The 15464-nt window shown below is 33.3% G+C and overlaps 1 protein-coding gene across 1 annotated transcript; it reads right to left on the bottom strand.

The window, feature by feature from the left end:
- Positions 1 to 3919: 3919 nt before the first annotated feature.
- LOC127704200 (acetylcholine receptor subunit beta-type unc-29-like) lies at positions 3920 to 5512 on the bottom strand. Its single transcript, XM_052208146.1, has one exon. It carries the CDS (start codon positions 5433 to 5435, stop codon positions 4308 to 4310), a length of 1128 nt encoding a protein of 375 aa, XP_052064106.1. The 5' UTR covers positions 5436 to 5512; the 3' UTR covers positions 3920 to 4307.
- Positions 5513 to 15464: the final 9952 nt, after the last annotated feature.

Here is a 15464-nt window from a genome sequence, read left to right as displayed (position 1 = left end):
AATTAAAAATCATACAAGACTAACAAAGGCCAGAGGCTCCTGACTTTGGACAGGCGCAAAAATGCGGCGGGGTTAAACATGTTTTGTGAGATCTCAACCCTCCCCCTATACCTACAGCCAATGTAGAAAAGACAAACACACAGCAATACGCACAGTAAAACTCAATTTAAAAGAAGTCCGAGTCCGATGTCAGAAAAGGTAACAAAAGAAACTAATCAAAATGACAATGATACATAAATTAACAAGGGACTACTAGCAGCTACTGACATGCCAGCTCCAGACCTCAATTAAACTGATTGAAAGATAATGTCTTCATCATATGAAAATCAAGTACAATCCCTCCCGTTAGGGGTTCACTATCATACCATCATAAAATATACGAGAAGAACATAAACCGTATCATGCCAACAACTGGTTTTAGAATAAATGTGTTTATTTCCGATGCAAAGACCCTATGAGTGAATCAATATTAAAACCAAAATATGCCATTTTAAAGACCTAACAACAGTTTAGTACTATATCCCTTCTTAATAAGTCTGTCATCTCTACTTACAGTTGTTAATCAACATATGTGAACACTGTATCCATAGCTTATCCTTTTACTTCAATTAAAAAATCCGACAGGTTATGCAAACAAACATTTTCTGTTATTCCATTGATATTTCATGATATAAAAGATAGGCTTACATGATCACGGTAATAATAAAAAATTGTAATCAGTTAAATTTGAATAGTTATATATTGATTTCTAAATAGCAATTGAAATATTTTCATCAAGGTTAACGGGAAAGCCCCTTAAATAATTTCTTTTTCGTAAGGTTCTTGTTAAAGCCACATTTGTTCAGTCAAATTTAAGCCGTGTTAGATTTGCTGAAATCTATATGTTTTATCATTACTTTTTACTGCTTGAGATTTAGATATACCATTCATTATGCCATAACTTTTTAATACAAACTCATTTGTTTGAAGAAAACTGGATTTTTACCTTAAATTTCACACAGTACTTGAGCATTAACATAGTTTGTGATTAGTTAGGTTGAAAAAAACATGATTTCAATGAACAATTACAAACAAGTTAAAAGTTTTTGACTTTTGAATTTAATGCATACATTTTACATGTATTGGACTACATTGGTAGTTTCTGCAAATTCAGTTGTTAACAAGCTTGCAGACCTTATGACCTTTTTTGTGAAATCTTTATGGCCAGTAAATTTTCTACTGCATAATATGCAAGCAAAATATATCAGAAGACAGTATTGATAGCTTTTGACCTATTTTCTCTTTCAAAGAATTCATCAAAGATGTACACCAGACACGCGTTTCGTCTACAAAAGACTCATCAGTGATGCTTGAATAAAAAAAGGGTCGAAAGGCCTATGTTTAAAGTACAAAGTTAAAGAGACTTGATGACAGAAAATTTCAAGAGGTTTTACCAATCACAGCTTAGGTAATATATTCCTAGGGTAGAAAAGCCTTAGTATTTCGAACGATACAAAGTTTTGATCACAGGTAATTTATTTATATTCACATATTAATGATAATTCATGTCAACACATGTACAGAAGTGTTGATAACTAGGCTAGTGATTCCATGGTAGAGGACTCAGTGGTTGTAAAAAAAGCATCAGATACCAGGCATATAGTTTTGTACGCCAGAATGGCGGGTTTCGTCTACATAACACTCATCAGTGACTCTATAATCAAAAATAATTTAAATGCCAAATAAAATTTAAGTAATTTAGGGAAACAACGCAAAAAATGTTATTACAAGGCGTCGCGCTAATGATCTTCCATCAAATAATATTCAGATTCGACACATGACAACTCACTATAGAACAAATCCTTATTGTCTACCATATAATTTGAATTTGTGGATAACACGAGACAAAAATTGTTTTTTTTTCGAAAATTATCTGTCTTTTTAGTACTTTTTTTAAAGACATTGAACATATCAAACATATTCGTTAAAATTTGATAAAAAAATCATTTCGTTAACTCATAGTATAGTATTCAGTGATATTTCAATGGTATGTACACAACAACTGAAGTTATAAAATATGTTTATAAAAGGTGACTATTGTATTTAAATTCATATAATGGGAACATCATATGGGCATTAAATTCTTATTTACATTAAATCTGACTTTATTTGAATTCCTTTTAACCTATTGAACCATTTTGATCTGAATCAAAATCCACACAATTTATCAACCGTATTTGAATTGGTTTACCCTAACAAATCATTGCAAATCAATTCAAATGTTTCTTAGTACAGGAAACCCATTAGGGTTTTAGCACTTCAAATAAATATTAAATGCAATAGAAAGTTCGATATTTTTCATTACACATATTCACAATTTAACAATCCTCATTTCAGATAATACTTTAGAAATATACATATAAACGCCTTTTGAAACTTAAAATGTACGCTTTTATAACGTAGTTGTAAAAAAACTTATTTGTCTGTAATGACTCGAGATAAAATACCAAGCTATCGTCTTGATTTAAACAAAATCATTTATTGACTCATCCCTATCTCAACATTTCATTCCAATGCTTACAATTTTACATTCAAACCGTAAAGGGCTAGAAACAAATGCGTTAGGAACGTTTGCTTATTTCCTATCTTCTTAGTTCAAATATCGGATTCTTAGCTCACCTTTTGCAAAGAACTCAACGAAGATTCCATTATGACCTGAATAAGTTGAGATTCATGTGCTGCACAATTTTCTCTAAATTAAATCTGGCTTAAAATGCGTCTTTCCGGTTTGTAGCGTTTGCATCTAATTGTCCAAACGATTAAATTAATCTTTTCTTAAAAGGTTTAGTTATATATAAATAGGGCTCCAACTAGTATATGAGTGTAAAAACGGTCAAACATCTAAATTATTACCAAGACTTGTCATTCCGACGTTTTGGTTGGTTTACGTTAACAAAACTGTTTTTCAAACTTTCCTCGGGTCAACGATGGTGGATTGCTCTCAGTACAAGTAATTAGTTGATTGATTGTTTGTTGTTTGTCCAACATTAAGAAAAAGGTAACATTTATTAATAATAACTTGACGGAACGGATCAATGCTTATCAATGTAAACGCTTATACTTAATAAAGAGGGAAAATAAATGCAATTATATATGCTTTCTTCAACAAAATTTCATGGAACAATTTATATATCAACAACAAGTAAACAACAATCTGTTCAATACTTCGAAGGATCATATATATGATCAACAATCTAGTTCTCCTTTCGTTTTGTATGATGTCACTGAATGGGCTGATTTCTACTTTCTTTTTGTTATGACCTTCACGACGGTGCAACAAGTAAGGCAATTAAAATAGAAACGGCTCAACCTTCAGAAACAACGAGCAATGTTCAACCTGAAAGGATGTGTTCATGTTGCTCAGCTTTAGTTTTCTGAGTAATTTTCAGTTCGACGAAGGTTGTTTGGTTGTTTGTCTGATTCGGTCGACTTTGATTTTTTGTTTTTCTTCGAATTATTATTTGAATTGTGTTAGGTTCTTCTTGAATTTATTATAAACGATATAGTTATTACTGCTCAACTAAAGGGATCAGTGAATTCATTACCAGTACCAATCAAAATTAATTTGCGCAAAGCTGCATGTAAAATAAGGGCTTAGATATTGTCCATATTGTCTACGTACATAGAACAAATACTAATAAATTGAACATAGGACGTATGTGTTCTTGAAAGTTTGTTACTGTTATCTTGTACACATACCACATTGAACAAATGTTCAGAGCAATACAATTTATTGTTTCATTGCATTGCATTGGATTGTGTGGCAAATCAATCTAAGATTTTTACAGAAACCCTACAGAGATATTCCTTTTAGCATGTTTAAAATAGATTACCATCTAGTATTTCAATAATATGCTAAACGTTTATTGTCGACAAAAAATGCTTAACTACCTTTACAATCCAAAACACCTCGTGATGAGTCACTATAGTCGAGCCCTAGAAATTGCATTTAAATATGTCCGTATTTGTATTTCTTTTTAATCAGAATATATTTTGAGATACTTCTCTTATTAAAGTCATTGTTAGCATTGCATTCAGTAATTCTTCATTGATTAATTACCAAATTTGATAATTTAAGTGTACAAGTGAGATGTCTGTCGATTTCCTTTAAGCTTTCCATATTCGTAGAATTGAAACAACACAAAAGGGTGCATAATCCTCAAATTATCTTTATATTGTCTTGTAATATTATATGTTATAAATGACAAAATATAATTGTTTTAATGTCGTGGTAGGAAGTAGATACATTAATTATTGTTATAAAGACATTATGAAAACAAAGAAAACTCTAAAACAGTTCCAAGAATATACAACAAATGTGTTGTTACCATATAAAGAGCACTGAAAGTGCCAAAAACAAAGTCAAGTTCTTCTCCGACATTTTTCCATGTAATTTCATCTTTAGACGTAATAAAGTTGATTTCGACACTATTAGTTCCTCGATACTGGCACTCCGATCCGTAGAGTTTTATTTCACTGATATCGACACTATCATTGGTTCCATGTTTGTTTGCGTTCTCGTCTATTTTACTGTTACTTTTCTTCCCTTTTTTGCAGCAGCAACCGCATCGTAGAACACGACAAAACTTCACAAATTTTTCCCCAAGATATGAAACGGGAATATTTTCATTACGCAGATAAAAACGTAGACTTATAATGACTAATAAAACAATAACGCCACTAAAAGCGACGTCAGCAAACAGAAGAATAGATAATGTTGGTATTTGTGGGTCTGAGATAGCCGGAAGACCAGAGGCAGAAATCGTAAGAAATACTGCAATGGCCAATAATACTGTTATGGAATATCCAACCCGTTCTCCTGAATCTGCTGGGAGCAGGAACACAAAGGGATTTAAAATACACATAAGAACTATTGGCAGTATAAGATTGAAAACAAAGAACATAGGCTTTCTCTTCAGTCTAATATGAAAATTTGCCACCTGTGGAGAAGGAATTCTGGTCAGATTCGTTTCAACCAAGTCCCACGTTTTATGTGGAACAAACCACTCAGTTAAAAAGGCCGTTGGCCATAAAATTACCTCTTTCTCGTCAAATGTTGATAAAACAAATGCTAAAGTGCATGTTTGTGTATCAAATGGATAATCTGTAACGTCAGCTTGGCATGAAATATCGAATGAATCGCTAGGAAACCAATCAATTCGACCAGTACTATGCACCCTTTTTACACTATCATCTTTATATAATATTTTTTGTGGTCCATACGGATTTGACATTATAAATGTTGGTTTCCAAAATAGATCTTCATTGAAAGTAAAGGAAGAAACTCCATATTCTCTAGGATCCCATGATACAGTATTATCTATCCACTGTATCCCGAAATATCCATTTAAGCTTAATTTACCCGCAACTTCGTCGAACTCCTGAATATAAGTCATATGAAAATAAAAGTAAACTATAACAGGTTCGTCCCAGTTATTGACTGGTCTGACCTCTTTATTTCTTCCCGTTGTAACATTTTCTATTAGTTCCCGTAAAGATTTGTATGCATCTTTTTTAGATTTATCCTCTGTCTGTTCATCAGCATTGGCAATTAGTAGAAATGCTAATATCATAATGAAAGAGCACATTTTGGAAAACTTTTTTACCAATCACATTTAAATTAAATCCCGTATGAAATAATGTGAAGTAAGTTTTGTAAATATTTTTAAGGTAATACAGTATTCACAATACTTAATCGAGTGTGAAACAGACAAGAAAGCTTATTAAAGGGCATCTCATTACAATGGAGGTTTAACACAATTAATCTGTAAAGTTAATATTTTCTTTTTCCTTTATATGTATAATATACTAAGATATAATTATGTTTAACACCATAATATTTACAAAATGTTTTAATATGAAAATGTCCTACGACTACAACATAAACGTATGTGTCTACAAGGTTCAAAATTAGTGATATCCGTAATCCTATATCCAACTTTACGCTCAACACGACCGGAAACACCTCCTGTCGATTACAACACCCAAAATCTTTGCATTTTCAAGGTGTCACATAGGTGTGCTACTCCATTAATTTCACCCGACGAGGTGGGACTTTGTGTCCCCATTCGTTTACAGGTCAAGTGTATTTTACAAGTAAATCATTTCTGTTCATCGTTCAGCTATATTCTACTATATTCGTAGAAAAAGAACGCCATTTTCCCAGTCATAACCCATTGTTCCTGAAAATTTTGCTTGCAAAATACGGACAACTCCTTACTTTACTTGAAACATTTTCATTTCTGTTTTTCATGTAAATAAAGTTATGGGAAATGTAGATTCTAAATGTATTTATTAACTATCGATAGCACATGGGTTTGTTGTTATATTGGGAACATGTGTTCATGTTTACAATAATATTTAAAGTATTTTAGCATAACAATAAGTCACCTTAACAAAGTTAAGAGTTTAAAGTTTCTTCGTATGATAGCACGGACTGGTCATTCGTTGTAAAAGTTTACATTGAAAATACATTTTCATAGTTTGACCATTCGAAGCTCAGTCTTAGTGCATTAAAGTTTCCCCCTCCCTCCCCCCTTGTAAACATGTTTTGTATTAATTTATAATTATTGTAAACGCATTACGTTTTTTCTGCAGATCTTAAAAGAACATTATGTAAATATTGTTTTGTGATATGAAAGATTCTATTTCATTTTTTTTTCATTGTAGATATGTTTGTAAGACATGTATGCTGCAGCGTTCTTAGTGTGCTGGCAAAGTGATTGAGGACAGTTGTATTATTAGAAAATAAAACTTTGCTGCACTCGTATAGGCGAGCTGTTTCCCATAGATATGTGTTTGAGTTTTGTTCATAAATACTTTATTTGCGTTTGAGGCCACGAATAAGAAAATAAACATAAATTGATTCGATTTCCTATTTTCCCTGTTTTAAGGTTTAATGATAAATAATATATAATGTTAAGTTTTTATGCGACAGTCTAATTTATGTAAACAACTACAAATGTATCATGCATTAACAGAACGATAGTAGGCATATTATTATTGTGTGGGTTGGCTGCTTATGTCAAAATATTCGCCCTTTCCCGCGATTTACATATTTAATATCATAGTTACACTTGATTTCGAAATTTTATAGAATATTTACCATACTCTTAATTTGATAAATCTGACACCTTCTTGGCAAAACGCATTGGTTTATACTTGTACAACATGCCTTTAAAGTATTCGACGTGAAATTTTAGCAGTTGCCTACTGTTGTTCACAGACCGTTAATAACTAATAGTTGCAAACAAATTATGTAACAGATGGACAACATCATTTCACGCTTCTGACAACAAAGTAGCATGATTATTTATTCCTGTTTCGCTTCTTGGATTGTGTTAAATGTTTTTACTATAATTTAAACTTGTGAGTAAAATTATAATATGGCAAAAAAATTCTTCAGTAGCTCTCTCTCTCTCTCTCTCTCTCTCTCTCTCTTCTCTCTCTCTCTCTCTCTCTCTCTCTCTTTCTCTCTCTCTCTCGTGTGTATCTACGTATGTATGAATGTAGTTTTACAAAAAGGATACAAGGATATGACACAAAAAAAAACAAACATATAAAAGTTGAAATGTCCTTTCTTTGAAATAAAGTTACGATCTTACAGAATATGTTTTCGATAAACATAAGCTAATCCCCAAATTGTTAGATGGATTATGTCAATTTTGTACAATTTAACTTCATCATCAGAAGATAAAACATTAAGTTAATGATCTCTAACTTCGTTCATTTTTGGGCCTTTATAACTTTTTAATTCGAGCGTCACTGATGAAACTTTTGTAGACGAAACGCACGTCTGGCGTACAAAATTTTAATCCTGGTATCTACGATGAGTTTATTAATAATAAATGAAATACACGTTTTGTCTGATATTGTAATGAGATATTTTAATAACATCATATTGATGTAAGTGCAAACCGGATTATTTAATTATTTTTGTTTTTGAACGTAAAATAAAAGCTGTTGGAATTAATAAATTTAATAAATGTCAGAAATGTATGATATTGATCATTTTAAATTACAATTTAAAAGTGTGAAATATTTAAAAGTCGCATTCCAGGATTATTTCGTTGCCTGGAAGATTATCCATAATAACTTTATTGTGGAAGGATTAGAGATGATTGTTTTTATCATTTGTTTTTCTACTGTCAGTTTTTCTTTATGCCAAAACTCAAGCGATTTCAAAGCTCTGAAAAAGGAGTTATTCGTTACAAATGAATATGATAAAGATTCAAAGCCTGTCAAGGATTATAAGAGTACCATCTACGTTAATGTTGAATTGACTTTGAACTCATTAATTACACTTGATGAAGTTCAACAAAGATTAACAACTATTGGATATCTTCACATAAGCTGGCATGATGAATTCCTAACATGGGACCGAACACAATATGGATACTTGGATTATATTTACCTTCCTCAGTCAAAGATTTGGAAACCTGACATCACTTTACAGGATAGTTTTAAAGAGATGAGAGAGCTCGGTTCCGATTTGATATTGGCGACAATTAAACATGATGGTAATGTGAGATGGACACCGTTTCAAGTATTTAATTCATACTGTCCAGTCTCTATGACGTTTTTTCCATTCGACAGGCAAACTTGCGAATTTGTTTTCGGAGCTTGGAGTATGGGTATAGACGATGTTTCTCTTCTTATAAAAAACGTAACAGGAATCGCATTAGAGCGCTCAATAAAAGAAAATACAATTTGGACGGTTGTTTCCACCTCAGCAAGTACAACACAGTACCATGAGGAATCTCAAGTAATATTTTCTATTACATTACAGAGGAAACCATTGTATATAATGCTACATTTAGTCCTCCCATTAGTCCTTTTATCCCTTTTGAATTTGTTTACATTTGCAATACCTGCTGATAGTGGCGAACGCATGGGTTACACGGTAACCGTTTGGTTGTCCTTCGGTGTGTTTCTTACTATTGTTGGACAGTCTCTTCCAGAGAGTTCGGAATCCATATCTTTTATGGACATATTTATAGTGATGCAGCTATTCCAAAGCACACTGGTTGTGTTGCTTTCGGCCTTATTATCTCGATTGTGTGCTCGAAATGGACAGACATCTATTTCGTCATGTCTATTAAAGCGCGTTGTTACCTATAAGAGAGGGAAAAGTGTAAACACATCAACGGAGGTTAAGAACGACGAAAAGGAAACCCAAATTTACATTACATGGAAAGAATATGTTTCCACTATTGATTTCTGTTTGTTTTGGTGTTTGTTGTCAATATGCATCTTGTTAATTACTGCACTTTCATTTTACACTGTTTACAAAGCTGATTATACGCTTTCAGGCAAATGAATAACATTCATATTACAAACCATACAAGTACTACAAAATGCGGACTGACATTTGATTTAGTCGTGGATGGTTTTATTTTTCGTTTTAGCTTTGTAGCTTAGCTGCAAGATATACGAGATGGTTTGAAAAGAAACAAATCCTGGAAACTTGTATAATTCGTTATTGTATTGTACCGCTTTTATCAAAATGTTTATTTAAATAATATTCAGTGTTGTCGCAAAACATTATGTGCATAATTATGATTGGTCGTTCTAAAAAGTTAGCTTTACATTGTAATTGGATCCCTTTTTTTAAATTGTTTTTATTGTATTCTAATTTTCAATATACATTATATGTCATAAGGTAGTTTCATATCAAATAACTTCTCTGTCATCATTTTTCTTAATAACGTTTGCAAAAAGAGCAAAATTATTATCAAAAGAATTAAATTTTTTCTATCAAAAACAAGCGTTATTCTAATGCAGTCCATCCTCAATTGATGGATAAAGTTAAAACTGAGTTCTTTGTCTATAACCATTAGTACTTTTTTGCTATACGTTCACACAAAATGCATCCATAAAAAGTTGAAGTCGATTGGTTTGTTAGATCATGGAAGTATTTTTACATGTTTTATATTGACACTTCCATGGTTAGATAGAGATATATCGAGTATCCATGATAAGATTACCGAACTTTTGATTGCCATAGTTGTGATTGTTAAGAAGTACCAAACTCTAACAAGTATCGTAATGGCTAATGTCTCATCGGTACACAGATAAACCTGCCATCTATCGAGACAACATTATAACGAGACCCTCACAGCTAAGTATGGTTTGAGACATCTATATCAATTTACAACAACAAAAACGTGTTGTGTCGCGATAACGTTGAAAGCTAAAGACATTAAATATATGGCTATTTTTTTTGTCTTAAAATATAACTCTTCATTTCCTTCCTGTTCTTATACTGGTGCTATACGCTAACATAAAACCGACGAATAGGGGACGAGGGTCGACCATTTGATTTTAGGTGTTTGTTTGGCTTTTGTAAGGAAGGACAGGAAGATTTTTGGCATTTTTTGCAGGAAGAATATTAGTAGCTCGGCTAAATTATTTTCACATTTGATCTCAATTATTCATTTCTAAAATCCTCCTGTCCTCCTCCCAGTATGTCAAATTGTCGTCACCTTACATAGAGAGATAGCTTTAGGATCTTATATGATGATATGATTTCTTAATAATCCAATCCAGCAATTAGGAAAAACATAAAAATGATACTATATAATAAACGCCATATGTTCAAAATAAACTGACAACATAGTTGCACTTGTAGAATAGAAAATAATAATGATATAATCCCGACGAAACAGTTCAAACTCGTGCTCTGTGATGTGAGAACATAATTATATATACTGCAGTGTTATTAAAGTGTGTCACGGTGTGGTTAGCCACAAACTGTGTCTAAGAATCACGTTTTTAGTTCGTTTTATTCAGGCGACAATATCACTCTGTCAGTAGAAAAGGAAAGAAACGAAAAATTTTGTATCTCGAGTTATGGGGACCTTCGATTTGACGAAATATATAAACCTACTGTGAAACAGTTACTGCAAGTTTGAAATATCTGCGATATTTTTATCATTGTGAAATTTGCGACGGGGAAGGTTTTCTCAAAGTGAAAACACGCTTTTTAAATTTTGATATCATTATCTGTATGCACCATTTCCTCAAATCGCAATAATTTATCTCGCGTTTTTACCATTGTTCAACAATCACAATTTTAAATGCACGCAAACATTTTTGAATTTACAGTAATTGTACGGCGCAATGTTCCGAAAGGATATCATGGATGAAATTACACGAGACAAATTCAATCAATGTGTGGTTTAAAAACATTTATCAAACTAGTCAAAACTAGTATACTATAGAAATTATCATACCAAACAACACAATTGCAATGCTTTCATGCGCAGTGAAATCATTATCATTTTATTCATTTAGATACTAGTAATAACTAGAGGCTCTCAAGAGCCTGTGTCGCTCACCTGATTCTACTTTGGTTTTGGAAATCATGTAAAAATAGATTAAAATCATAACAGATACCCTAATAATGATTGAGGCCAAATTTGGTTTCATATAGGCCCCGTAATTTAATCAAAAGCAGAAGACTTTTGTAAAGTTTACAAAAATTACCAAAACATTCATTGAAATAATAGAAAATGACTTTATAAGGCAAAAACTTCAACAAGATGTCAATTGACAATTTTGCTCATGTTGACTTATGTGTAGATCCTCTTTTCTTGATAATTTTGCAGTTTACCGTATATCTCAATCGATAAAGATACATGTATTAAGGTTTTCATCAGCACCTCATAAGGAACATTTATGCCATGTTTGGTTTCATTCCATTCAGTGCACCTCTAGAAGAAGCATTTGTATGTATTTCCCATAAGGTTTTATGTTAAACTAAGTCCCCTGCTGGCGGCCATCTTGGATGATGGTTCGGCTACAAAGTAACAACACTTGGTCAACACCTCATTAGGAACATTCATGCCATGTTTGGTTTTATTCTATTCAGTGGTTCTTTAGAAGAAAACATTTTTATGTATTTCCCATAGGGTCCTATGTTAAACTTACTCCCCCTGCTGGCAGACATCTTGGAAGACAAATCAGCTACAAAGTAACAACACTTGGTCAGCATCTCAAAAGAAACATTTATACCATGTTTGGTTTCAATCCATTCAGTGGTTTTCTAGAAGAAGACATCTGTATCTATTTCCCATAGGGTCCTTTGTTAAACTGAGTCCCCCGTTGGCAGCTATCTTGGTTGATGGATTTGCTTCAAAGTAACAACATGTGGTCAGCACCTCATAAGGAAACATTCATGCCATGTTTGGTTTCATTCCATTCAGTGGTTCTCTAAAAGAACACATTTGTATGTATTGTTCATAGGGTCCTTTATTAAACTAAGTTCCCCACTGGCAGCCATCTTGGATGATTGATTGGCTACAAAGTAACAACACTTATCCAGCACCTCATTGGAAACATTCATTCCATGTATCTTGAAGGTTATTAACTTTTTTAGACTTGTGAAAGAAAATAACGTCTTGCTAGTTGAGATGCTTTATGATTCCAAGATACGTTGATACGTAACAATAGCGTTACGTTACATACACTAGTGTGCGCGAAAGTACGGGAAATAATTATATAACATAATGTTCTAAAGTCTCTTGGTCCATATTCACGACATTCTGGGAGCCTCATAATGCAAAAGAAATTAAATTATTTTAAAATGATAAATAATCAAAACTATTAAAGTTCTATAAATAGATCGCATTGCCAGTTTTTTGTAAAATTTCACGTTACGTTAACTGTCCTTCACAAAAATCATTTAACAGTTACTATAGTTCTAATGGATATAACTTCACAATTGGTCGTATGGTAACTAGTCCTCTAGAAGTCCGTACTTTAGCTGCACAAATTAGTCCATCCCCTCCTTTGAAAACGTCTTCTATTATTCCTAATCTCCATAAAAGTCGTGGTGATTCACTTTCTAGTTGAACTACATCACCGATGTTACTTTGTCCATTATGTTTTCCCGAGGCTCGTTGAAATTTCACGTAATCCGGTAAGATATTCGTTAGACCAACGTTTCGTGTAACCCGAATAATTCAGTCGTTATATTCCACTGCTCTACGATGGCTACATTAACGCCTGAAGGCCTAGTCAATGCAAAATCGTCAAAAAATCATTCGGAATTAGCTCGGGATTTACCTATCTCGATAACATTTAGCTATTAGCTGATTGGCTCTCTCTCACATAGAGCACCAATCAAAATCCTGGATTCGTGACGCGTTTTTATCGTATAAAGAGTTCAGGTCCTCGCGAGTGGGAGAGTCGATCACGGAGAGGGACTGAATTATTCGGGTTACGTTTTATGAGGTGGTCTAATAAAAGTCCTTTTCTCTCAAATAGTTTGTTTGCAGTGATTGTGTCAAGTTCTTGAATATTTGCGCTGTGTATGTGTTGTGCATCTCTGTCGTCGAAATAATCCTTCCGTGTAAAAAATTAGATGGCGTCAATGGTTCGAGATCTCTTAAGTCTGAAGATATATATGTAAGTGGGCGATTGTTTATTATAGTTTCAATCTCCGTGAGTATTGTTGTTAAAGATTGTTCGCTGACGAGTGCTTTACCAAAAATTTCTTAAATGTCATTTTCGTCAAGCCAATTAAACGTTCCCACCATCCATCATACCACGGCGCTACTTTCGTAGTTGATGTTCAAATTCAGCTGACTATGAAGTTCATTTGATGCGGCTACAAATGTAGGTGCGTTATCAGAATAAATGGTTTGTGGTGTACCTTTTTGACTGATTAAACGTCTAAATGCTAAGATAAAAGTGTTTAATGACAAATCAGGTATCAAGTTCCAAATGTATAGCTCGTATACATGCACATGTGAATAAACATATGTATACATTCCGCGGTTGTGTTGATGTTTCCTTGATGTGCAGAGGTCCGGCAAAATCTATCCCAGTTGTACAAAATTGTATGGTGTCTTTTACTCGATCGTTTGGTAGTGGTGGTGGTTCCGGTCTGTTATACGGTTTACCAATTATTTTGTTTTGGCATTGTACGCATTTACGTAAGACACTGTTCACACATTGTCGAATTGCCGGTATCCAGTATGATTGTCTTAACAGGACTACAGAAAAAAGGAAATCCGGCAGAAGATCCACAATAAGATGCTGTAAAACTGAAATCATTGATGGAGCTGCTCAAAACAAAGCAAAAGACATTGTCTGATCTTGATGAGAAGATTATGGGAATTATTAAAAAAGAAGAAGACCTCGACGAAGAAATTGAAAAAGTAGACAGATACGAGTTGAAGATACAGATTGAAATCACGAAAATTGAGAAGTACATCAAAGAAGTAAGTCTGTCAAAAAATCAATCCGCATTAAACCCTAAAGCACCAGATTTCATATACACTAACCCCAGCGTGCAAGAACATTCAAATCCGATAAATTTGAACTCAGAATAAATAAGCGTAAGCCAGTCAAACATGTCCACCTCTATGTCGTCAAATCATTTCAACAAAATGCCTAAAGTCAACTTGCCCACTTTTGGCGGAAACCTACTAGAATGGTCAGCCTTTTTCGGATTCATATAATTCTGCCGTACATGAAAATCCTTCATTGAAGGACGTACAAAGATTTAACTATTTGAAATCGCAACTTTACAGAAAAGCTAGCCAGTGTATATCAGGAATGCAAATTACTAGTACAAATTATAACCAAGCAATACAAATTCTACATGAGAGATTTGGCCAAAAACACAAAATTATAAACGCATACATGCAAAAATTGCTAAATTTGCCTGCACCAACGCCCGGAATTAAGGGAATGAAATCATTCAGTGACACAATAGAAAGTTATATACGTGAATTAGAAGGAATGGGTCGATATCAGGAATCGTACGGAAGCCTATTAATACCACTTATGCTCAACAAACTTTCATGTTTTGTCAAACATAACATTACTCGAGACCACGGTAATGATGATTGGGATATTTCAAGTTTACGCAAAGCAATAAAGAAAGAAATTTGTATTCAAGAGGCTGCTAACCCCAATCCTATTGCAACCGATATTATCCCATCCGCATCTTTCGTGACAGAAACTACAAATAAAAGATGGAGGTCAACAGGGTCTAAAGATAGTAACGACAATAGTACATTTAAGACTAAAAGACCGTGTTTGTTTTGTCAAACCCTGCATCACCCAAATGGTTGTACAAAGATCACCGACATAAACGTCCGTACGAAAATCGTAAAGGAAAAACGAGTTTGCTTAAACTGTTTCGGTAATCACAAGGTTTCGGAATGTAAGTAACAATATAGTTGCCGATATTGCAGTAAGAAACATCATAACATTACAGCATTTGCCGTAATAATTTACAAAATAGAAATTCCACTTCGAATGACGATAAACCCTAAACAAAACCTGCTAATGGAGATGAACTAAGTACTACAGAAACAAAGAGCGTCGCTATGCATTCTGCAATTACAACACATACCGAAATTCTATTAAAAACTGCCGTAGCGCCCGTGTGGTACCATGATGAAAGTGTT

Source organism: Mytilus californianus, unplaced genomic scaffold (genome assembly GCF_021869535.1).
Source record: "Mytilus californianus isolate M0D057914Y unplaced genomic scaffold, xbMytCali1.0.p SCAF_1, whole genome shotgun sequence".
Taxonomy (NCBI): domain Eukaryota; kingdom Metazoa; phylum Mollusca; class Bivalvia; order Mytilida; family Mytilidae; genus Mytilus; species Mytilus californianus.
Note: the sequence above shows the minus strand (reverse complement) of the source record. Positions and strands in the feature narration are given on the sequence as shown.